Source organism: Pongo pygmaeus, chromosome 6, assembly GCF_028885625.2.
Source record: "Pongo pygmaeus isolate AG05252 chromosome 6, NHGRI_mPonPyg2-v2.0_pri, whole genome shotgun sequence".
Lineage (NCBI taxonomy): Eukaryota > Metazoa > Chordata > Mammalia > Primates > Hominidae > Pongo > Pongo pygmaeus.
The window spans coordinates 38,721,684-38,748,332 of NC_072379.2; the positions used below are offsets into that span (position 1 = coordinate 38,721,684).

General features: G+C 42.0%; 1 protein-coding gene across 1 annotated transcript in view; it reads left to right on the plus strand.

Moving 5' to 3' along the window:
- Positions 1–26,649, plus strand: part of PKD1L1 (polycystin 1 like 1, transient receptor potential channel interacting) — a 181,230-nt gene that overhangs the window by 28,086 nt on the left and 126,495 nt on the right. Inside the window, exons 8-12 of the mRNA XM_063667326.1 lie at positions 12,257–12,430; positions 14,545–14,664; positions 15,178–15,346; positions 15,875–16,114; positions 17,959–18,091. Of these exons, the coding sequence (XP_063523396.1) occupies positions 12,257–12,430; positions 14,545–14,664; positions 15,178–15,346; positions 15,875–16,114; positions 17,959–18,091 (836 nt within the window). The remainder of the gene's footprint in view (positions 1–12,256; positions 12,431–14,544; positions 14,665–15,177; positions 15,347–15,874; positions 16,115–17,958; positions 18,092–26,649) is intronic.

Sequence of the window (26,649 nt, forward strand, 5' to 3'; positions counted from 1 at the left end):
TATGCACTATTGAATAGAATGTATATTCTGCATATGTTGGATGGAATTTTCTGTACATATCTGTTAAGTCCATTTGTTCCAGGGTATAGTTTAAATCCGTTGTTTTTTTTTGTTGTTGTCTTTCTGTCTTGGTGACCTGTCTAGTGCTGTCAGTGGAGTATTGAAGTCCCCCACTATTATTGTGTTGCTGTCTATCTCATTTCTTAGGTCTATTAGTAATTGTTTTACAAATTTGGGAGCTCCAGTGTTAGGTGCATATATGTTTAGGATTGTGATATTTTCCTGTTGGACAAGGCCTTTTATCATTATATAATGTGCTTCTTTTATGATTATATAATGTCCTTCTTTGTCTCTTTTTTTTATTGAGGAATATTAGAGTAACTGTATTTATTTCTACATAAAAATTACTCTGAAACACAAAAGCTCAAAATAACAATCATTTGTTATCTTATAGTTTCTGTGGGTCAGGAATTTGGGAGCAGCTTAGCTTGTTGAATCAGACTCAGGGTCTCCCATGAGGCTGCATTCAAGATGTGGTTTAGGGCTGAAGTTATTTGAAGGCATGATTTGCGCAAGAGGATTTTCTTCCAACATGGTTCACTCAATGTCTTTCAAAGAGAGGCCTCACTTCTGGCTACAGACAGCAGGCTTCAGTTCTCTGTCACATGGCTGTCTGCATAGTGGTACTTGAGTGTCCTCACGATATGACAGTTGGCTTATTTCAGAGCAAATGATCCAAGAATCACACAAAATCTGCAGTGTTTTCTAAGACTAAACCAGAAAGTCACACTGCATCATCTTCAATGATTCATTAGTTACACAAGTCATCCCTATCAAGTGTTAGAGAAAACAGAGCATGAATATTAGGAGATCAGGATCATTGTGGGTTATCATGGAGGCTACTAAATTGAAAAACTTTAACATTAAAGATTATATTAATCATTTAATAATATCTTAGATCCCTCTTGATTATTTTATTTAAATTGTGGAAGGGAGTTTCCCCAAAAAATTTTGCCTTCAAGGAAATCCCAATTTAAAGTAAAGGGAAATAAATTTAAACATTTTTATGACTTTCATGTGACATAAGTGTGTAAATGTTTAGCATATATTTCTTTTTTTTTTATACTTTAAGTTTTAGGGTACATGTACACAATGTGCAGGTTAGTTACATACGTATACATGTGCCATGCTGGTGTGCTGCACCCATTAACTCGTCATTTAGCATTAGGTATATCTCCTAATGCTATCCCTCCCCCCTCCCCCCACCCCACAACAGTCCCCAGAGTGTGATGTTCCCCTTCCTGTGTCCATGTGTTCTCATTGTTCAATTCCCATCTATGAGTGAGAACATGCGGTGTTTGGTTTTTTGTCCTTGCAATAGTTTACTGAGAATGATGGTTTCCAATTTGTCCATGTCCCTACAAAGGACATGAACTCATCGTTTTTTATGGCTGCATAGTATTCCATGGTGTATATGTGCCACATTTTCTTAATCCAGTCTATCATTGTTGGACATTTGGGTTGGTTCCAAGTCTTTGCTATTGTGAATAGTGCCACAATAAACACACGTGTGCATGTGTCTTTATAGCAGCATGATTTATAGTCCTTTGGGTATATACCCAGTAATGGGATGGCTGGGTCAAATGGTATTTCTAGTTCTAGATCCCTGAGGAATCACCACACTGACTTCCACAATGGTTGAACTAGTTTACAGTCCCACCAACAGTGTAAAAGTGTTCCTATTTCTCCACATCCTCTCCAGCACCTATCGTTTCCTGACTTTTTAATGATTGCCATTCTAACTGGTGTGAGATGGTATCTCATTGTGGTTTTGATTTGCATTTCTCTGATGGCCAGTGATGATGAGCATTTTTTCATGTGTCTTTTGGCTGCATAAATGTCTTCTTTTGAGAAGTGTCTGTTCATATCCTTTGCCCACTTTTTGATGGGGTTGTTTGTTTTTTTCTTGTAAATTTGTTTGAGTTCATTGTAGATTCTGGATATTAGCCCTTTGTCAGATGAGTAGGTTGCGAAAATTTTCTCCCATTTTGTAGGTTGCCTGTTCACTCTGCTGGTAGTTTCTTTTGCTGTGCAGAAGCTCTTGAGTTTAATTAGATCCATTTGTCAATTTTGGCTTTTGTTGCCATTGCTTTTGGTGTTTTAGACATGAAGTCTTTGCCCATGCCTATGTCCTGAATGGTAATGCCTAGGTTTTCTTCTAGGGTTTTTATGGTTTTAGGTCTAACATTTAAGTCTTTAAATGGTGCTGGGAAAACTGGCTAGCCATATGTAGAAAGCTGAAACTGGATCCCTTCTTTGTCTCTTTTAACTGCTGCTGCTTTAAAGTTTGTTTTGTTTGATATGAGAATAGCTACTCCTGCTTGCTTTTGGTGTTTGTTTACATGAAATGTCTTTTTCTACCACTTTACCTTAAGTTTGTGTGAGTCCGTATGTGTTAGGTGAGTCTCTTGAAGGCAGCAGATGGTTGGTTGGTGAATTCTTATCTATTCTGCTATTCTGTATCCTTTAAGTGGAACATTTAGGTCATTTACATTCAACGTTAGTATTGAGATGTGAGGTACCATTCCATTCATCATGCTATTTGTTGCCTGTGTACTTTGGTTATTGGTTTTTGGTTTTTTAAATTATAGTTTTGTTTTATAGGTCCTGTGAGATTTGTGCTTTAGAGAGGTTCTTTTTTGATGTGTTTCCAGGATTTGTTTCAAGATTCGGAGCTCCTTTTAGCAGTTCTTGTAGTGGTAGCTTGGTAGTGGTGAATTCTGTCAGCATTTGTTTGTCTGAAAAAGACTATGTTTTCTTCATGTATGAAGCTTAGTTTTGCTAGATACAAAATTCTTGTCTGATAATTGTTTTGTTTGAAGAGACTGACCAAACCCTTTCAGCTTATAGGGTTTCTGCTGAGAAATCTGCTGCTAATCTGATAGATTTTCCTTTATAGGTTACCTGGTGCTTTTGTCTCACAGCTCTTAAGATTCTTTCCTTCATCTTAACTTTAGATAACTCGATGACAATGTGCCTAGGCAATGATCTTTTTGTGATGAATTTCCCAGGTATTCTTTGTGCTTCTTGTATTTGGATGTCTGGGTCTCTAGCAAGGCTAGGGAAGTTTATTCCCCTCGATTATTCCCCCACGTATGTTTTCCAAACTTTTAGATTTCTCTTCTTCCTCAGGAACACTGATTATTCTTAGGTTTGGTCATTTAACATAATCCCAGACTTCTTGGAGGCTTTGTTCTTATTTTCTTATTCTTTTTTCTTTGTCTTTGTTGGATTGGGTTAATTCAAAGACCTTGTCTTTGAGCTCTGAATTTCTTTCTTTTACTTGTTCAATTCTATTGCTGAGACTTTTCAGAGCATTTTGCATTTCTATAAGTGTGTCCATTGTTTCCTGAAGTTTTGATTGTTTTTTATTTATGCTATCTGTTTCATTGAGTATTTCTCCTTCACTTCTTGTATCATTTTTTGGATTTCCTTACAGTGGGCTTTGCCTTTCTCTGGTGCCTCCCTAATTAGCTTAATAACTAACCTCCTATTCTTTTTAAGGTAAATTGGGGATTTCTTCTTGATTTGGGCTCCTTGTTGGTGAGCTAGTGTGATTTTTTGGAGGTGTTAAAGAACCTTGTTTTGTCATATTACCAGAGTTGGTTTTCTGGTTCCTTCTCATTTGGGTAGGCTCTGTCAGAGGGAAGGTCTAGGGCTGAAGGCTGTTGTTTAGATTCTTTTGTCCTGTGGGGTGTTCCCTTGAGGTAGTACTCACCCCCTTTTCCTATGGATGTGGCTTCCTGAGAGCTGAGCTGTAGTGATTTTTATCTCTCTTCTGGATCTAGCCACTCAGCGAGTCTACCAGGTTCCAGGCTGGTACTGGGGGTTGTGTGCACAGAGTACTGTGACGTGAACCATTTGTGAGTCTCTCAGCCGTGTATACCAGCACAGTATTTGGGTTGTCTCCTGGGTCCTGCAGGAGCAATCCACTTACTTCAGGGAGTCTGTGGGTCCTCTCAGCTTTCCTGATTTATTCCTGCAGTCGTTCTGGAGCAAAAATTCACTGTGCGAGCCTCCACACACTGCTCTGTACATCCAAGTTGGAGCTGCAATCTAGTCCTGCCTCCCGTCCACTGTGATCCCCCATTTATTTATTTATTTATTTTTAATTTATTTATGAAAAGTGGACTAAGACACCTAAATCTTAGAACCCAAGTTCCACTTAATGAATAGGTCAACCCTAGAAAGAACTCAGAAGGTAACAGCAAGACCTGTGATTCTAAATGCCAAAATCCTTAAAGGCATTTGCAAATGCAGTTGAAAAATAGTCCAATTTTCCAGTTGCCTCATTACAGCTTTTCTCCTCAATGGCAGGTATGTAGATAGATAGGTACTGGATCACCTTCAAATGGCTGGTGCAGAACAATTTCTAGTCATTGATTTTTGTGCAATAGTTTTGGTCTTTGATATCAGTGCTGTGTGAAAGTTTTCTTTGTCTTTTATTTGTCCTGAAACAGTTTGAATAGCATCAGAAATATATATTCTATTTTGGAGAATTTCCTTTTAACCCTCTGGGACTGGTACTTTCTTCTTACTGCCGTTGGAATAGCTCACCGATACCTTCTTCTGTTTCTTATATGGAAATTCATCTGTTAAGAATTTTAATTTCTCCACTAGTTAGTTCTTTCAAGTTATTTTTTCTTGTATAATTATCTATTTAATTTAGGTTTTAACATTTTTTTGCATAGAGATGAGCAAAATAGGCTTTTATAGTTCTTTTATTTTAATTGGCATCTGTATTTTCTTCTATCATTTTTATTTTATTTTGTTTTATTTCTTTTTCTTTCCTTAATTGGTTGGGTAAATTTTCATTAGTTTATTTATCAAGAACTAGCTTGCAGATTTTGTTTATTCCACATTTTCCCCTAGTTTATTAATTTCCACTTTTATCTTTATTTTCTTCTTTTTGCTTTTATAGGTATTTTTTTTTTCTTCTTTTACATTTTCAGTTGGCTATGTCCACTTACAAAGAAGCAGAGACACAAAATACAACTTTAAAAGTTTACTTGTGCCAAAATGAAAACAGCTGCCAGGAAGACTCAGACCCCAGTAACCTTGGATATGAGCTTATTTCTGTCTTTGTCACCAGTATGTTTTTAAAAGCAAAAAGAGGCCACAAGGAGTGGGCTGATATAAAGCTGTTTGTCAGGAATTTTCACTGGTTTACACAGATGACATTGATTAGTGATTGGCTATACACTCTATGGGCTACCGTGTCCTGTGTGTGGCATTGTTAGGTTAATTTATAGCCACTCATGGGATAGCTAGCAGTTTTAAGACAGGATTCCTTAGCCCAAGAAGGGAAGTGGTCTGTGACTGCTGTCTCATTCCCACGCGCCTCTGGGGACTGATCATTTAGAGGAGGTTTGCATTCCTCAGATAAAAGCTCCTTTTCTTTCTCAGATGCTAAATTAGTTATTATTTACATTTAAATTTTTCACATGTCATGTGGCCTCTTTTGTGAACTGCTTTCATTATTAATTTCTAGTTTTAATGTAGCATGATAAGCCAATCTTTTCTCTGCTGTTTTAATTTTAAGTCCTGATGTTGTCTTTATGGCTTAAAATGTGGTCAGTGTTAGGAATAAAAATCCATGGCTGCTCAGGAGGTTACAGGGAGTTGCAGCCCTGTGTCCCTCCTGTACAGTGAGTGTGGGCTGGCTCCAGGTATCTGCTATCTGCTGAGCCCCTTTGCTCACCCTTTTCCGTGGTCCTCATAACCACACCCCACCCACCAGTGGGAAAGGCTGATGAGGGAGAGGGGATGTTGGGGGGAAGAAAAGAGAGAGAGAAAGAGAGGGAAGAAGGGGAGAGAAAGGAAAACAGATGGAGAGGGAGGGAGAGAGAGAGGCAAACATTGGGTAAGATGAGGTTGAGGATCAGGATTCTGGGTGATCCTCCCACATGGCTGGCCCTCTGTCGTGAGTAGGAAAACATAACCCCGTTTTACCCTTTTCACTGGAAATCCCAATTCCTTGAACAACCCAGGTGGCCCAAGCCTCTTCCTTTGTGTCTTCTGCCCTGCCTTGCCTGTGGAGACCCCTGCAGCATGGTCACTCCCACCTCATCACACAGCTTCTCACAATTTTGGAGATTCTTTCATTTGCCACCTTTTGGAATCACTGTCCTAGATGTTTCTCTACAATGGACTTGGCTTTGCTGTGTGAATCATTCTGATCATTCTTATTTGAGATACGTGAGTTTAGTGATTTTTGTCTTTATTGAAATGACAGATGTTTGTCATATTTTACATTATGGGCTCTGTGTACATTTTAAAATACATTTCATTAAATAGTCTTTTCTTTCTTTTGTATGTTCATCTGAGTTAGCCTTCTGATACTTGAAAGGTTTGTGCCTTGTTTTAGTTGACCCCTTTTATTTATAAAATGTCCTTATCCCTCTGTTTCTTTAGGGTATCCATTCATCAGCTACTATGAGCAATGATGAAATTAGCATATTTCCCATCTTCCTCTTCCCTTCTCTCTTCTTTATCACCAACTTTACTCATTTTTTTCTCATATATGCTTTCACCTTTCTTAATTGCTTTGTTAAATCTTCATGTCTTTTGATTTCCAGCAATTACGTATGAGGCAATCTGCATTATTCCACAGCTCCTACCTCTTCTCTTCCCCAGCCCAAATTTCATTTACTGTATGATTTCTACATTGTCAGAACATGAAATATTTACCTTTTTTTCTGCTACCTATGTATTAGTTTGTTCTTACATTGCTATAAAGAAATACCTGACACTGGATAATTTATAAAGAAAAGAGATTTAATTGGCTCACAGTTCTGCAGACTGTATAGGAAACATTGATGTGGGCATCTGCTCAGCTTCTGGGGAAGCCTCAGGAAACTTACAATCATGGCAGAAAGCAAACAGGGAACACACACGTTACATAGCCGGAGTAGGAACAAGAGAGAGGGGAGGTGCCACAAACTTTTAAAAGACCAGATCTCATGAGAGCTCACTATCATGAGGACAGTATCAAGTGGTAGGGATTGGGGGTGACACTAAACCATTCATGAGAAATCTGCCACCATCATCCAATCACCTCCCACCTCCTTACCACCAATGCTGAAGGCCCAACCTTCAATACTGGGGAATGCAATTTGACATGAGATTTGGTGGGGGCGCAGATCCAAACCATATCAACCTGCTTCCCCACATTAGTCTTAGTTCTGGTTCTAGAGCTAATATATTCGGTCCTCACTCGGCTTTTTTTTTTGGCATGGTGTTCCTGTTTGGTTGTCTGAAGTTTGTCCTCTAGTAGATTTTTTTTAGGAAAATTCATGGAATAAGCTTCCTCTAAGTTCCCATATTCAAAACTGTTGCTGCCATTATGTTGGAATGACAGTGTGCTGGCTCTGGACTCCTTGGACACATGTTCTTTTCCTGGGGAATCTGGTTGTCTTTCCATTCTGTTCTCTCCTGTAACCATGGTTCTCCAAGTGTGGCCCAGGAGCATCATGACCATCTGAGACTGGCTTAGAATACAGACTCTAAGGCCCACTGCAGACCTACTGAATCAGAAATTCAGCTGGTGGCCCTGACACTCTGTCTGAAGAAGCCTCCCTGAAATTCTCCATTCTCTTTCTTATCTTGTGGTGATTCCAAAGTCAGCCTTCTTTTTCCCCCCTCATTGATTAATGTTTTTCTGTGATTGTCAAGACAATTATTTCTTTTCTTTTCTTTTTTTTTTGAGACACAGTCTCACTCTGTCCCCCAGGCTGGAGTACAGTGGCATGATCTCGGCTCACTGCAACCTCCACCTCCTGGGTTCAAGCGATTCTCATGCCTCAGCCTCCCAAGTAGCTAGGATTACAGGCATGCACCACCACGCCTGGCTGATTTTTATATTTTTAGTAGAGATGGCATTTCACCATGTTGGCCAGGCCGGGCTCGAACACCTGACCTCAAGCGATCCACCTGCCTCAGCCTCCCAAAGTGCTAGGATCACAGGTCTGAGCCACCGCGCCCAGCCAGTAGTTATTTCTTTATTTGCAACTCCAGCAGCTTTGCCAGGATGTGTCTAAGTGCTGGCCACTCTGGGTCACCTTTCTCCAGCACATGGTTTACCTTTTCAATGTGTCCTTTGTTTCAGGAAAGATTTCTTGAATTAGATTTTTACATTGTTTCTATTCCAATATGTCAGCTTTCTTTTTGGGAGACTGGAATACATCTATTAGTTCTCTTTTGTCTTTTAAAATCTTTTTTGTTTTTCCTTTTTCATCTGGCCCGCTCTCGTCATATTTTCCTCTGCATCCCTTCTTTTGTGTTCTGCATTTTCCGTTCTCCATTATACCCTGAAATGTTGACTTCGTTTCCTTCATTTCTGCTCTCTGGTCTTGCATGTCAGAAGATAATGATTCCTCAAGTTGTTCAATCTTGTTCTTGTGGACAGTGTTTTTCTGATGAATTATCTTAATCTATTATGAGTATTTCCTGAATTTTCCCTCTTGACTCTTGTAGTATCTTATATGTGCTGAATGGTCTTTTCTGCCTTTATCCTTCCCTCCCTTCTTCTTTCCTGCCTTCCTTCGTTTCTTCTTTTCTTTTTTTTTTTTCTTCACAGCATTACTCATAAAGAGTTGCATTTTTTCTGAACTAACTGCAGGTGGAGTGTGTGTGTGTGTTGCCTACACACATGTATATGTGTTGATATTCACAGCCACTGAGCCCTTTGGCAACTGATTTCTCACTTTAGGACGTTTTCTGTTTTTCCTTCAGTAGGGTTCCTGCTCATGCATGCTTGATATTTGCCGCTTTTAGCAGTTTTTGTATCCATTTTGTATTCTGAACATGCTAGCTACATCCTAGTTTCACTAAACAAAAAGAGAAAGAGTTTTTATTTTTATTCACTGTTTTCCTTTTTGTTTTTGGATTAACTCCTAGAAGATTAAGTAGAAGGCAAACATGTCTCTATTTCACATCAGGACTTGCTCTATTATAATAATTTTAAGCATCTGCAACTTTGATACGTATTCATTGGTTTCTTTTGTTGCTTTATGAATAAAGTAAGGAATTGGTATTTGTATTAGGCCATTCTCCAATTGCTATAAAGAAATACTTCGAACTGGGTAATTTATAAAGACAAGAAGCTTAATTGGCTCACAGTTCTGCAGGCTTTACAAGAAGCATGGTGCCGACGTTTGCTGAGCTTCTGGGGAGGCTTCAGGAAGTTTACAATCATGGTAGAAGGCTACAGGGCAGCAGGCACATCACACAGTGAAAGCAGGAACAAGAGAGAGAGTGAGATGCCACACACTTTTAAACAGCCAGATCTCAAGAGAAGTCACTCACTATCACAAAGACAGCACCAAAGGATGGTACTAAACCATTCATGAGAAATCCACTCTCATCATCCAGTCACCTCCCACCAAGCTCTACCTCCAACTTTGGGTATTACAATTCGACACATGAGATTAGGGAGAGGTAAACATCCAAACTATATCAGTATTACATCTTCAATCAGGGGTTAAGTCTAAAGTCAACTTGAGGCTAGGCGTGGTGGTTCATGCCTGTAATCCCAGCACTTTGGGAGGCTGAGGTGGATCACCTGAGGTCAGGAGTTCGAGACCAGCCTGGCCAACATGGTGAAATCCTGTCTCTACTAAAAATACACATACACCAAAAAATCAGCTGGGCATGGTGGCGGACACCTGTAATCCGAGCTACTTGGGAGGGTGAAGTAGGAGAATCGCTTGAACCCAGGAGGCGGAGGTTGCAGTGAGCTGAGATCATGCCACTGCACTCCAGCCTGGGTGACAGAGTGAGACTCCATCTCAAAAGTACAGTCAACTTGAAAGTAAGATATGCCTGGCCGGGCGTGGTGGCTCACACCTGTAATCCCAGCACTTTGGGAGGCCGAGGTGGGTGGATCACGAGGTCAGGAGATCGAGACCATCCTGGCTAACACGGTGAAACCCTGTCTCTACTAAAAATACAAAAACAAAATTAGCCAGGCATGGTGGCGGGCATCTGTAGTCCCAGCTACTCAGGAGGCTGAGGCAGGAGAATGGCGTGAACCTGGGAGGCGGAGCTTTCAATAAGCCAAGATAACGCCACTGCACTTTAGCCTGGGCGACAGGGCGAGACTCCGTCTCAAAAAAAAAAAAAAAAAAAAGAAAGTAAGATATGCCTAAGACTTGGTCACAAAGATTTCCAATGCCAAATTCCTCTGAGTCCGTGGAGTGTGTTCTTAACTATTATATAAACTGCCTTTTCTAACTTGTGGTCATGAAATCTGCCTTTTGACATGAAACAACACATAGCACACTCTTAGTTAAGTTCTGGTTCCTGTGCATGGGATGACCTGCATGGGTATCTGTTTCACTTTGTACTTGTCATGAGGAGCAGTATTGTAAGAAAATTGCAATAAAGTTACGAATGGTGTCTCAACATTTGAGATATAGCTTCCAAGATGAGAATACAATTTGGGAAAGTGTACCTATTTCTTCTACATGTTAATCTGAGTTGTGCTTAGAGTAGGATGCCCTTCTCTGTGGCCTCTGCTTATCACAGTATTCCCAAATCCTCGTGCATGCTACCATGCTCACTATTCTTCCCCAGAGACAGACTTTTACTCTTTAAGGTCATTCCCTTTTTTCTTATTATTATGCTGCTAGTAGACCCACATATTATTCCATATAACTTGGATGCAGCAAGTGAAGAGAGAAATGACTATCTTAATTCCTAAGAAAGCATTGCATACTCTAGGCCTAGAGCACGTTGTTTAACCTTTTGAGCTTCAGTATCCCATTTTGTAAACTTGATTGGTCCTTTGATAACATTTACTGTGTATGTACTAAGTGTTCTGTGATGAGGTTTGAGGAGAAGAAAGACAGAGAACGTAGTGAGTCTGAGAGGGAAGCCCGGTCCACGTTCCGTAGTCAGATGCCTGTTGAAGCCAGTGATTCTGCCTGGGTCATTCAAAGAGGCTCATGGTAGGTGGGAGCTGGCCAGATGGAGGTGCAAAGAAGGATGTTGTAAACTGAGAGAAGACTACACAGGGGCATATTTGTGATGGAGACCAGCCGTCTGAGCAGTGGAGCCTGGTTCTGTGTGGCTGATGAGTCAGGTGTGGGCCTGGTGGAGTCAAGGATGAGTGACTGGGACCAGCTCAGCTGAGGGGGAAGGGGTCACCTACAGATTTGCTCCTGTGACACATGAGGAATCACTTAACATTTTAGAGCTGGGGAATGACATGATCAAATGTACAGTTTAAGAATATTGTGTAGGGAGTTGAGGTTAGAGAATTGCTAATGTCTTTCCAGTTCAGTGGAATCGTATCAATAGTCTATTGCTGTGTTAACAAGCCACCCTAAACTTAGTGCCTTAAAGCATAACCTTTTATTCAGCTCCCAGTTTTGCTGGGAGTTCTTCAGGTCTGAGCTGGTCTTCGAGGGGCTCACTCACAGATCTGTGGCCAGCTGCCAATCAGCCAGGTGGCTCTTCTCCTGGAGGTGACTGACCCTCAGCTGGGGCCATGGGGGGACTCAGTCATGTGTCTCTCATCCTTCAGCAGACTAGGCCAGGCTATTCACATGGCAATGACAGGGTCCCAGTGACAATGACAGAGGTCCTAAGACAAAAGAGAGGGCGAGCCCCAGTGTGCAAGCACTTTGAAAATCCACTGGCCATCTGATTAGCACTGATTTGAGAGGTGAAGCAATAATCTTCTCCACTTAATGAGAGGAGCCACAGAGCCATATTATAGTTATATTGTAAGTATGTGAAAAACAGGTAAGGGTTTGGGGCCATTTTTGTCATCCACCATCATAGTTATTTGATATATTCCTATTTGGCTGTTTAAGTATTATTTGTCTAGCTGTGGGATAACTAATATCTATTTTCTTCCTTATGAATATTTCCTATTGCACAGGATTGGCAACATAATTCTCAAGGCCCAGTGGAAAATGAAAATGCAGGACTCCTTGCTAAAAATAATTATGAAGAATTTCAAGATAGCAGAGCATTAAATCAGTCACATAGCTCTGTTGCGTGAGGGGCTCTGTGCAACTGTATGTGTCACATGCCCATGAAATGGCCCTGCTGCTACAAGAGATAAGAAAGATCACCTTTCCTGTATCAGTTCCCATATTAGTCACCCATTATGACCATTCTACAAATGTTAACTGTTATGCATGTTATTAAAAATTCATCAAATGTCTGTTGTTTCTTATTTTTCCAGAAGGAGTCTATATGCTCAAGGCTGTTATTTATACTGAGTTTCATGGAACTGAAGTGGAGCTTGGGCCTTATTATGTGGAGATCGGCCATGAGGCCATGTCTGCGTTCATGAACTCCAGCAGTATCCATGAGGATGAAGTGCTTGTCTTTGCTGACTCCCAAGTGAATCAGAAAAGTAAGACCTATGTCTGGAGTCTGAGCAAGCACACCTCAGCTATAAATGAAGCAGGGCATCTCTGCTTTACTTATACTGTTCAAGTTATAGCAGTTCTAAATTCGATACAACATCCTTCATTCATTCTTCCCTAATTCAGAAAATATGTCTTGCAGAATACTGTGTTCTGAGGGAAAATGAAGATAAAGTCATACAAAGTCTTCATCTCAAGGAATCTCTTATCTTAGTGAAAACATTAAGATATGTGTAGGAGCAAGATGAGACACGACCTTAAAAATGCTTAGGAAGGATATGGCTAAGGGGCTGGGAGATTTTAGGAGACAGGAACTTTATCTAACTGTAAGGACAGGGCACATCTGAGGTGGGAGCTGGCATACATGATGACCCTTGCAGCACGGGCTGGAGGCACATTTTGGTCAGACAGCATGGCCTTGAACTAAAACAGAATTGAGAAAGCAGCCGGTGCTCATGGAGTGTGCCAGGTGCACACTGATGCATTGATGAAGGACAAAATATCCATTCCACTTTACCCACTGCTAATGCCTCACTCGTATCACCCCAGTTTATCCTCACAGCTACCTGTAAGGGAGGTATTCCCTTCATGTCAGTTTTGTAGAGGGAGGGGCCGGAAGCTCAGAGGCCAGTGGGGGTGGGAATGGGGAACTCCAGCCACTTACTGTAGAGAAAAGAGTCCCTACGCTTTACAACACAGCAAATGGGGAGCCAGCCAGAGGCACTCCCAAAGTGCCCAGCCTACAGGGATGGGATGATGGCGTCACGTTTCCCAGAAACAGGAGGATCCAATGGCAGGATGAGTCCCAGTGAACTCATCCATGTAAGAATTCTTTCCAGCTGTTGCACACAGTGGCTGTACCTGTTTATAATCAGACTAGTAAGAAACTCTCCATCCAAGAAGTTATGACATATTTATGGAAGATTTTTTTAACCTGTTTGCATACCCTAACTAGCGAGTTGGTCATTCATATTGATTTGTCTTATCTAAACCTGAATAAATAAGCAGCACGTCTAGTCAGTGTAAGAGCACAATTCTTGTAAATCTCCAGTGGTTCCATGCCAGGATTTAGAATAGAAAGGTTCAAGTTTGCATCCAGCCCTACAGATTGATAATAGGGTATTCTTGTGCAAATCTGTAAACTGTATCTTTTTTTTTTTTAACACTTTTGATTATCAGATTGTGCTCAGAATTAATTTTCAGGCATGGTTAATGAGACCATGTGATATTTATTTATCATATATCTATTTTTAGTCATATGATATTTATTTTTCAAAAATTCTGATGCATTGATGAAAGACAGAATATCCATTCCGCTTTATCTCTGTTATAAACAAGTATTTTCTCTTTATAAAGAGGAAACTATGCAGAAGAACAGTAGTAATAATAGCCTTCCTTTCTTAATATCCTTTTATGATAAATGAGTTGCTCTAAATCTTCTTAGACATCACAGTACTGTTTCAGAATCTGATTCAGTGTTTGGTATCCACCTCCATATGTATGTACATACATATGTACATGCGTGTGTGGTATGTAATAGGGGGATATGTGTGGTATGTGTGTACATGTGGTGCATATGTGTATGGTGCATATGCTGTGTATGGTGTGTATATGGTATGTATGTGTGTATATGCTATATGTATGGTATGTGTATGGTATGTGTACATGTATATATACATATATGCACAATCTTACATTACATCTTATAGGACTTAAATGCACGAGGCTTATCTTTAGACCCCTATTTAAGAACTCCTGTGAAGTGAAGACTACTTAGTGTACATATTGAGAAATACTTTAAAAACAAGGCCATCTATCAAAGTAATTGACATATTTCAAAGGAATTGACATATTTAATACCATGTAGGGAGTTCTCAGATAGAGAAAATATACAAAGAAAAATGTAATGACAGAAATTTTGTGATTAAGTTTATGTTTCCCAGGTATGTCTGATTTCAGAGACATACCTAGACATGCTTAGAATTTTGAAATTTATTGAGATTCAAAGAGGGAAAATTAAAAATGAAAAATACTGACTGTGTGTTGCATGATAAAAATGAATTAATTTTAATACTATTATCTCCTTTTTTTCTCATTTTAGGCACTGTGGTTATACATCACTTTCCATCTATTCCTTCATATAACGTGTCCTTTATTTCTCAGACTCAAGTGGGTGACAGCCAGGCTTGGCACAGCATGACTGTCTGGTATAAGATGCAATGTACGTCTTTGTTTTAATTCCAGGTTTAACAAAAACCTCCCTCGCGCAGTCAGCTGAGATTAGGAAAGCCGTAGGCAGCAGCAGGTTTTGTTATCAGCCTGCCCAAGAGCCCCATTTGTCCTTGAACAGGTTCTTTATTCACCTGCCATTTGTTCTGGGACTTTTCTGAAACCACAGGTATTAAGGCTCCCATCTGAAGGAATGGGAAGGTGGGTTATCGGGACTGTTATCTGCCAGCTCCATGTGTACGCTTTCTAGCAGACTCCCAAAAGGAGTTGGCCCTATGGCCTTAGGAGCTCCTCCTGTGCAAGCACTTTGGGGCCTTTGAACCAGGGCCAGCACTGCCTACCGCGTGCCCACAGCTGCATCCTTGCTGCCAACCTGCATGCGTATCAGAGCTTCCTCACCATCACTCAAGCCCATGACCAAGTGGGAAAGTAGAGGTACTAGTTTCTCTGGAGATTCCAGCCCTCCTGTGTTGACATAGCCACACTTTCCTTTCTTTTGCCACAGCCGTCTCTGTCTACACAAATGGAACTGTGTTTGCCACAGACACAGACATTACATTTACAGCTGTTACCAAGGAAACAATACCCCTGGAATTTGAGTGGTATTTTGGAGAGGATCCACCAGCGAGGACAACTTCAAGAAGCATTAAAAGAAGACTCAGCATCCCCCAATGGTCAGTAAAAGTAGCAGTCCTGCTGAGTAGCTGTTTGTGCCACAGCCTATACTCAGTCTGAAGATCACCATGCTGCTACTGAAGGCATCTTATGGCTGTTGCATTTGTATTATAATGGGCCACTAGGTCCTTCTGTGAAGCAAACTCAACATAAGATTTAAGGGAAGATTTAGTTCATTTCTCTTCAGCTTGAACTAAGGGAACTGGTGTAGGGCTTTGAAGCAGATAGTCCTAGGTTCGAATTCTATCTTGGCCACCCACGTGACCTAAGAAATTCCTCATCTAAGAAAGGGCAATGATGCTTACCCTTAAATGAATTAAATAATGAAGAAGGGGCAGTCAAAAATATCAGCTCCCTTCTCCTCAATAAGATGAAAATCACTGGATACTTTGGTCGTTCTTACAAATTAAAATGCTGCCTCCCCCTCCCCCGCCTTCCTCTTGAAGTATAGCAGACGGTTTCTCTAGATCTGACCCTGTTCTTGTCTCGCCATCTGCCTTCGCTGCCCTCCTTTCCCCGTCCTGCAGGTATCGTGTGATGGTGAAGGCTTCCAACAGGATCGGCAGTGTGGTCTCTGAGCCCCACGTCATCAGGGTGCAGAAGAAAATTGTGGCCAATCGGCTCACCTGCCCCTCCTCAGCTCTGGTAAATGCCAGTGTGGCCTTTGAGTGCAGGATCAACTTTGGCACAGATGTTGCCTACCTGTGGGACTTTGGGGACGGCACCATCAGCCTGGGGAGCAGCTCCAGCAGCCATGTCTACAGTAGGTGAGCCACTGCAAGGCAATGGAGTGCTCTCTACAGACAGCGTGGGAATCAGAGTCTTAAGGCATCAGCCCTTGGGTTCCACATAGAGACCTGCCTGTCAGTCAATGTAGGTGACAGATGATTACACAGAGACAAATAAGACCTGACCATGCCTCTCAAGGAGCTCCTAGTCCAGGGGAAAGACAAAGAGAAAAGAGATGCTTTCAGTACAGGGGCTGTGGCTGCAAAGGAGGCCTGCGATGCGGTGGGGATGGCTCATTGAAAGTGGTATCTTGAGCTTGACAAGCGAAAATGGGAGCGAGGATCCCAAACAGAGACAAGGGCCTGGGCAAAGGCACTAGGTGAGGTGCCAACAGGAGATGTTTGTAGTGACTGGCAAGATGTATATAGAAGGGTGAGATGAGTGTAGGTTGGTAGATTGTGAAGGGCCTTGATGTCATATGGAAGAACATGAACTCTGTCCTTTAACTCTGCATTTACTGAGTGCCCACTGTGTACCTGGGACAAAGCATCATGGAGATATGTTGAGGTGCAGACTGGCTGGATCATCTCATTCCCAGCTGAGCCTCTAGGGTGAGTTCTAGGACCCAAGTGGGTTGAATCCTTTCAGTTGGGAGACACACATCGTCAAGGCTGAGCCTCAGGCTGGCATCAAAACTTTATGCTGCTGTAGGGAAATATCAAAGGGTGCAGAAGTATCTAGAAAATGAGGTTCGTGTAGGCAGTGGCATCAGGGAAAGATTGCAAATTTCCTCCAATGCAGGATTTCCATGAGAACCCATACTGCAGCCTCTCCACACTTTGGTGGGGACTGGATGGCCCCATCACTAACTATGGATTCAGGACTTTTTCATCAGAAATAGATTTTCACATGAGGAAAGAATTGAGCAGTAGTGGCTTGTTGATTGGTGCATGCTCAATTGAGCACATGGTGGCCTAGGTACCTGGCAATGTACTTGGTTGCTCCAGGAGCCCTTTTGTGCCCTAAGGAAATGACATGGTTTATTCGGTGCCTCCACTGTCATCTCTAGAGTGTGCCCTGGGCGCTCTGACAACCTGAGAAGACCGTCCAGTCTTCATTCTTATCAGTAGGCCCTACCTTTCTTGCTGGAGCTCCAGGATGGCAAGTGATATTCTCGTCCTTGCAAACTCAAATTTGTGGTCTTCTGATGGGAATATTTTTCTGTTTCAAATTCAGAAGTCTTAAGTAAGTATCCATGTTGCAACATTTGCAAAATAACCATGTATTTCCTTAGTAAAGCACTACCTGCTGGGTCAGGAGCTACCCAGCTCTCACCTCCAACTGTCCTGAATCCCTCCACAGCTGTGACCCGCTCCCCTTCCCTGGAGACAGGCTATGAATCTATCCTGTCCTTCCTGAGTTTGTAGGACTCTAAGATATTGGTCAGGAAACCTGATCCATGGAGCAGGAAATAGAACAGGAAGACCATCCCCAGAGACCCCCCAGTTGTGGGTTGGGGTACCCATCACACAGGGAAAATATATAGATCTGCTCTGTTGTCAAGAGGGGCCAGGTCATGGCTGTGGGGATGGTTGCCCAAAGAAGGAAGCAACACGACTCTCACAAGGATGTATTGTTTGCGTATAGCATGTGACATCAGTCTGGGAGTTTGGTACTTGGCCTGAGCCAGTCTGTTGGTTAATTGATGAAAGACCTCTGTGGAAATCAATCTTGGGACCCTTGCCTCTTCTGTTCTTATTCATTGGGATGACTTGCTGTCAAATACTATAATTCTGCAGATAGCAATGGGTATGAAGAGTGAATGAAAGCCTGACGTTCATCAACATCAATCTGTTCATTTCTGTGCTTTCCACCCTCCCAGGGAAGGAGAATTTACAGTGGAGGTCCTTGCCTTCAATAATGTCAGTGCTTCCACCCTAAGAAAGCAACTTTTCATCGTGTACGAGCCCTGCCAGCCACCCCTGGTGAAGAACATGGGGCCTGGGAAAGTCCAGGTAGGCTCAGAGTCTGGGAAATCCTCCACCAGCCTTTTTTCAGCCTCCCTCTGAGTTGGGACCACTGTTTGGAGTGGTGAGAGTTTGGGGAATGAAGCGAGGCTTTGTCTAGTTTATCCTGCTGCAGTTTACACAAAGGAGCACCTATAAGGGCTTCAGAGTGGGTGACCTGGGTCCTCGGGGGAGGGAGGGCTACCCCAGCCTGGACAGGAGGAGACAGCGTCATTTCTGGAGTCTGGCATGTGAATAAGTTCTTTATTCACCTGCATTACTCTGGCATTCAGCACAGCTCACTTTAAGGAGCTCTTTCCTTTTCCTTTCCTTTCCTTTCCTTTCTTTTTTTGGATTGTGCTAAGAACTGTAGCATTTTCAGGAGAATGAAACATTTGAATATATGTAACACCAAAATGAAAGGACATGATCGGTTATCTGTTGAACACCTATTCTGGGTTAGAAAAAAATAGGGTTGCTTTTTATTTCTTTCATTCCTCTGAGGCCTGTGATTTAGAGCAAAATTTCCTTTTCAGGGCAGAGGTGCTCAAATGACACATGGGAATTAAAATCCGTGACTGAGCTGCATTTGCTAAACTGCTTTCTATGGCATCTAACCCCAAGAGGTCAGCCCCCAGAGGGTGCTGGTGGAGATCAGCATGCAGAGACCTAGTGCCCGGGGCAATCTGGAAAGGGTCCCGGCCCCCACACGGCCAAGACCCCTGCCCACCTTTAGACCAGCGAGCACCCACGCTGTTGGGCAGGTCTGCGTGCTGGGGGAACGTGTTCTCTGGGTGTGAGATTTGGACCCAAATAGCAAAGGGACTAAAGCAAAAGGCACAGCAGGAAAAAGCGCAGACCCTAGGCAGGAGGGCTCTGGCTCCCGTCCTGACTCTGCTGTTAGGACGTGGGACAGAGTGGTTTTCTTGAGTTTTTTATCTGTAAAACATTGTTACTTTTATTTTCTTATCTGTAAAACACAGAAAATAAGATTGATAATTTCATTTTTTCTTTTCTTTTTTTTTTTTTTTTTTTTTGAGACTCTGTTGCCCAGGCTGGAGTACAGTGGCATGATCTCGGCTCACTATAACCTCTGCCTCCTGGCTTTAAGCGATTCTCCTGCCTCAGCCTCCCAAGTAGCAGGGATTACAGGTGTGCACCACCATGCCTAGCTAATTTTTATATTTTTAGTAGAAATGGGGTTTTGCCATATTGGCCAGGCTAGCTGGTCTTTAACTCCTGGCCTCAATTGATCCACCTGCCTTGGCCTCCCAAAGTTCTGGGATTATAGACCTGAAGGACCCTGCCCGGTCATTTTTTCTTTATTTTACATGTTTTCTAAAAGTATAAAGAAAAAAATGAAATCATCTCAAATCCAGGCAGTAGGTGATAGCCACTTTTGTCTAATTATTTATTTTCAGTATTTTTCTAAGGCTTTTTATATGTGGTATGTGTGTTTGTCACAAACCTGGGTTGCAGTGTGAGCATTTTCTTTTGTTATTAAGCAGCCTTTTGATTACATAATTTTAATGATGTCCTACTGTTAAATCATGCATAAAGATTATACATCAGTGTATAATGTCCTCTGATTGAACAACTGTTGTTGCCAGTTTTCTTTCTTTTTATTTATTTATTTTTTTTGAGACTGAGTTTCCCTCTTATTGCCCAGGCTGGAGTGCAATTGCATGATCTCTGCTCACTGCAGTCTCCACCCCCTGGGTTCAAGCTATTCTCCTGCCTCAGCCTCCCAAGTAGCTGGGATTACAGGCACTCACCACCACACCCAGCTAATTTTGTATTTTTAGTAGAGATGGAGTTTCACCATGTTGGTCAGGCTGGTCTTGAACTTCTGACCTCAGGTGATCTGCCCACCTTGGCCTCCCAATGTGTGATGAGCCACCATGCCTGGCCAAGTTTCCGGTTTTCTATCACTACAAATAACTTGGCAATACACTGTCTGTACATTGTCCTGCAAGTGTATGGCCTTTTCACAGGAATAATTACTACAAGTTATAGAATTGAAGAACACAATGCCTTTCCCAGAATCTTGACAAGCCTAGAGATGTTCTTGTAGCAGCTCACATGTGTCCTCTCTGAGGGACCAACTCTCACTCTCACTAGGCATTTCGTATTTTTGAATGTTTATTATTATGAATGAGCTAAAAATTGGCATCCTAGCATTAAAATTTGCTGTAACCCATATAAATCTGGGAAGTTTTGTGACAAATCTTAGAATGATATCATATTCAGAATAGAAACAGTAAAAAGTAATTGGAAAGTAATTTTAATTATAACTAAAGTCACTTAAAGAGCATCAAAAGTAAACTTTCATTTATAATGAGCACCAAGATTCTCAAAATCCCATTTCTCAGCTGCCTCCAGGTTTTTCCCTTTCCAGTTTTTTTTTTTTTTTTTTTTTTTTGAGATGGAGTCTCACTCTGTTGCCTAGGCTGGAGTGCAGTGGTGCAATCTGGGCTCACTGCAAGCTCCGCCTTCCAGGTTCACACCATTCTCCTGCCTCAGCCTCCAGAGTAGCTGGGACTACAGGCGCCCACCACCACACCTGGCTAATTTTTAGTATTTTTAGTAAAAACAGGGTTTCCCTGTGTTAGCCAGGACGGTCTTGATCTCCTGACCACGTGATCTGCCCACCTCGGCCTCCCAAAATGCTGGGATTACAGGCTTGCGTCACCGCGCCCGGCCTTCCCTTTCCAATTTTTAGGGAACCTTCAAGAAAGAAAAAAAGCCCTCTGGGGGAGACCCTGCACCCGGTGTCTGCCCCAGGGTGGAGGGGCCCTGGCCAGGAGACACTCTATCCTGAGGCCCCCTACCCTGGCTTGCTCCTCCATGCTTGAGGTGGAATCTGGCTCCAGCCCAAAGTAGGGGATGTGGAGGGGCTTCAGAAAGACAGAGTGTCTGGGAGGGATAAGGGGTGTGGATGGGTAGACACTAATATTTCCCCCCATATCCTTGTCCTTATTGGCTTATTAAAGTGAGCAAATATGCTTTTTATATATGTATCAGCTACTATTTACATTTAAAATTCTTTGTTATGGAAATTTTAAAGCGTAAATAAAAGTAGAAAGAATAGTGCAACAAACCCATCACTTTCAGAGACTAGCAGGGTCATATCAGAAGGTTGCCAGAGCCAGGTCAAGGAGAGTGCCCCAGGCCCCTGATGGGCTACTTGGAGCATCTAAAAGATAACATCTACAATTGAATGAATAATGCTAATATTTTAAAAATAATTATGCTGAAAGAGAAAGAGAAGCTTCTCCTGTTTCCACCAAGCAGGCAGACACAAGTAACATATTGGTCGCCTTTGGAAGTAACTAGTGCCCCAACTTCTTACTCTGAATGTTGGTAATTAAGGGAAAGAATTAAGCATTTATTCTTATTTTCCTGACCAAACTATAGTTTAGGAAACCTTGGGTAGAAAGAATCAATATCATGAAAATGGCCATACTGCCCAAGGTAATTTATAGATTCAGTGCCATCCCCATCAAGCTACCAATGACTTTCTTCACAGAATTGGAAAAAACTACTTTAAAGTTCATATGGAACCAAAAAAGAACCCGCATCACCAAGTCAATCCTAAGCCAAAAGAACAAAGCTGGAGGCATCACGCTACCTGACTTCAAACTATACTACAAGGCTACAGTAACCAAAACAACATGGTACTGGTACCAAAACAGAGATATAGATCAATGGAACAGAACAGAGCCCTCAGAAATAATGCCGCATATCTACAACTATCTGATCTTTGACAAACCTGAGAAAAACAAGCAATGGGGAAAGGATTCCCTATTTAATAAATGGTGCTGGGAAAACTGGCTAGCCATATGTAGAAAGCTGAAACTGGATCCCTTCCTTACACCTTATTCAAAAATTAATTCAAGATGGATTAAAGACTTAAACATTAGACCTAAAACCATAAAAACCCTAGAAGAAAACCTAGGCATTACCATTCAGGACATAGGCATGGGCAAGGACTTCATGTCTAAAACACCAAAAGCAATGGCAACAAAAGCCAAAATTGACAAATGGGATCTAATTAAACTCAAGAGCTTCTGCACAGCAAAAGAAACTACCAGCAGAGTGAACAGGCAACCTACAAAATGGGAGAAAATTTTCACAACCTACTCATCTGACAAAGGGCTAATATCCAGAATCTACAATGAACTCCAATAAATTTACAAGAAAAAAACAAACAACCCCATCAAAAAGTGGGCAAAGGATATGAACAGACACTTCTCAAAAGAAGACATTTATGCAGCCAAAAGATGGATGAAAAAATGCTCATCATCACTGGCCATCAGAGAAATGCAAATCAAAACCACAATGAGATACCATCTCACACCAGTTAAATCATTAAAAAGTCAGGAAACAACAGGTGCTGGAGAGGATGTGGAGAAATAGGAACACTTTTACACTGTTGGTGGGACTGTAAACTAGTTCAACCCTTGTGGAAGTCAGTGTGGTGATTCCTCAGGGATCTAGAACTAGAAATACCATTTGACCCAGCCATCCCATTACTGGGTATATACCCAAAGGACTATAAATCATGCTGCTATAAAGACACATGCACACGTATGTTTATTGTGGCACTATTCACAATAGCAAAGACTTGGAACCAACCCAAATGTCCAACAATGATAGACTGGATTAAGAAAATGTGGCGCGAGGGGGAGGAGCCAAGATGGCCGAATACGAACAGCTCCGGTCTACAGCTCCCAGCGCGAGCGACCCAGAAGATGGGTGATTTCTGCATTTCCATCTGAGGTACCGTGTTCATCTCACTAGGGAGTGCCAGACAGTGGGCGCAGGTCAGTGGGTGAGTGCACCGTGCGCCAGCCGAAGCAAGGGCGAGGCATTGCCTCACTCGGGAAGCGCAAGGGGTCAGGGAGTTCCCTTTCCAGGGGTGACAGACAGCACCTGGAAAATTGGGCCACTCCCACCCGAATACTGTGCTTTTCCGACGGGCTTAGGAAACGGTGCCCCAGGAGAGTATAGCCCGCACCTGGCTCAGAGGGTCCTACGCCCACGGAGTCTCGCTGATTGCTAGCACAGCAGTCTGAGATCAAACAGCAAGTCGGCAGCGAGGCTGGGGGAGGGGCGCCCGCCATTGCCTAGGCTCGCTTAGGTAAACAAAGCCTCCGGGAAGCTTGAACTGGGTGGAGCCCACCACAGCTCAAGGAGGCCTGCCTGCCTCTGTAGGCTCCACCTCTGGGGGCAGGGCACAGACAAACAAAAAGACAGCAGTAACCTCTACAGACTTAAATGTCCCTGTCTGACAGCTTTGAGGAGAGCAGTGGTTCTCCCAGCACGCAACTGGAGATCTGAGAACGGGCTGACTGCCTCCTCAAGTGGGTCCCTGACCCCTGACCCCCGAGCAGCCTAACTGGGAGGCACCCCCCAGCAGGGGCAGACTGACACCTCACACGGCCGGCCAGGTACTCCAACAGACCTAAAGCTGAGGGTCCTGTCTGTTAGAAGGAAAACTAACAGAAAGGACATCCACACCAAAACCCATCTGTACATCACCATCATCAAAGACCAAAAGTAGATAAAACCACAAAGATGGGGAAAAAACAGAGCAGAAAAACTGGAAACTCTAAAAAGCAGAGTACCTCTCCTCCTCCAAAGGAACGCAGTTCCTCACCAGCAACGGAACAAAGCTGGACGGACAATGACTTTGACGAGCTGAGAGAAGAAGGCTTCAGACGATCAAATTACTCCGAGCTATGGGAGGATATTCAAACCAAAGGCAAAGAAGTTGAAAACTTTGAAAAAAATTTAGAAGAATGTATAACTAGAATCACCAATACAGAGAAGTGCTTAAAGGAGCTGATGGAGCTGAAAACCAAGGCTCGAGAACTACGTGAAGAATGCAGAAGCCTCAGGAGCCGATGCGATCGAATGGAAGAAAGGGTATCAGCCCTGGAAGATGAAATGAATGAAATGAAGCGAGAAGGGAAGTTTAGAGAAAAAAGAATAAAAAGAAACGAGCAAAGCCTCCAAGAAATGTGGGACTATGTGAAAAGACCAAATCTACATCTGATTGGTGTACCTGAAAGTGACGGGGAGAATGGAACCAAGCTGGAAAACACTCTGCAGGATATTATCCAGGAGAACTTCCCCAATCTAGCAAGGCAGGCCAACATTCAGATTCAGGAAATACAGAGAACGCCACAAAGATACTCCTCGAGAAGAGCAACTCCAAGACACATAATTGTCAGATTCACCAAAGTTGAAATGAAGGAAAAAATGTTAAGGGCAGCCAGAGAGAAAGGTCGGGTTACCATCAAAGGGAAGCCCATCAGACTAACAGCGGATCTCTCGGCAGAAACCCTACAAGCCAGAAGAGAGTGGGGGCCAATATTCAACATTCTTAAAGAAAAGAATTTTCAACCCAGAATTTCATATCCTGCCAAACTAAGCTTCATAAGTGAAGGAGAAATAAAATACTTTACAGACAAGCAAATGCTGAGAGATTTTGTCACCACCAGGCCTGCCCTAAAAGAGCTCCTGAAGGAAGCGTTAAACATGGAAAGGCACAACCGGTACCAGCCACTGCAAAATCATGCCGAAATGTAAAGACCATCGAGACTAGGAAGAGACTGCATCAACTAACGAGCAAAATAACCAGCTAACATCATAATGACAGGATCAGATTCACACATAACAATATTAACTTTAAATGTAAATGGACTAAATGCTCCAATTAAAAGACACAGACTGGCAAATTGGATAAAGACTCAAGACCCATCAGTGTGCTGTATTCAGGAAACCCATCTCACGTGCAGAGACACACATAGGCTCAAAATAAAAGGATGGAGGAAGATCTACCAAGCAAATGGAAAACAAAAAAAGGCAGGGGTTGCAATCCTAGTCTCTGATAAAACAGACTTTAAACCAACAAAGATCAAAAGAGACAAAGAAGGCCATTACATAATGGTAAAGGGATTAATTCAACAAGAAGAGCTAACTATCCTAAATATATATGCACCCAATACAGGAGCACCCAGATTCATAAAGCAAGTCCTGAGTGACCTACAAAGAGACTTAGACTCCCACACATTAATAATGGGAGACTTTAACACCCCACTGTCAACATTAGACAGATCAACGAAACAGAAAATCAACAAGGATACCCAGGAATTGAACTCAGCTCTGCACCAAGCAGACCTAATAGACATCTACAGAACTCTCCACCCCAAATCAACAGAATATACATTTTTTTCAGCACCACACCACACCTATTCCAAAATTGACCATATACTTGGAAGTAAAGCTCTCCTCAATAAATGTAAAAGAACAGAAATTGTAACAAACTAACTCTCAGATCACAGTGCAATCAAGCTAGAACTCAGGATTAAGAATCTCACTCAAAACCGCTCAACTACGTGGAAACTGAACAACCTGCTCCTGAATGACTACTGGGTACATAACGAAATGAAGGCAGAAATAAAGATGTTCTTTGAAACCAACGTGAACCAAGACACAACATACCAGAATCTCTGGGATGCATTCAAAGCAGTGTGTAGAGGGAAATTTATAGCACTAAATGCCCACAAGAGAAAGCAGGAAAGATCCAAAATTGACACCCTAACATCACAATTAAAAGAACTAGAAAAGCAAGAGCAAACACATTCAAAAGCTAGCAGAAGGCAAGAAATAACTAAAATCAGAGCAGAACTGAAGGAAATAGAGACACAAAAAACCCTTCAAAAAATCAATGAATCCAGGAGCTGGTTTTTTGAAAGGATCAACAAAATTGATAGACCGCTAGCAAGATTAATAAAGAAAAAAAGAGAGAAGAATCAAATAGATGCAATAAAAAATGATAAAAGGGATATCACCACCGATCCCACAGAAATACAAACTACCATCAGAGAATATTACAAACACCTCTACGCAAATAAACTAGAAAATCTAGAAGAAATGGATAAATTCCTCAACACATACACCCTCCCAAGACTAAACCAGGAAGAAGTTGAATCTCTGAATAGACCAATAACAGGAGCTGAAATTGTGGCAATAATCAATAGCTTACCAACCAAAAAAAGTCCAGGACCAGATGGGTTCACAGCCGAATTCTACCAGAGGTACAAGGAGGAGCTGGTACCATTCCTTCTGAAACTATTCCAATCAATAGAAAAAGAGGGAATCCTCCCTAACTCATTTTATGAGGCCAGCATCATCCTGATACCAAAGCCTGGCAGAGACACAACAAAAAAAGAGAATTTTAGACCAATATCCTTGATGAACATTGATGCAAAAATCCTCAATAAAATACTGGCAAACTGAATCCAGCAGCACATCAAAAAGCTTATCCACCATGATCAAGTGGGCTTCATCCCTGGGATGCAAGGCTGGTTCAATATACGCAAATCAATAAACATAATCCAGCATATAAACAGAACCAAAGTCAAAAACCACATGATTATCTCAAAAGATGCAGAAAAGGCCTTTGACAAAATACAACAACCCTTCATGCTAAAAACTCTCAATAAATTAGGTATTGATGGGTCGTATCTCAAAATAATCAGAGCTATTTATGACAA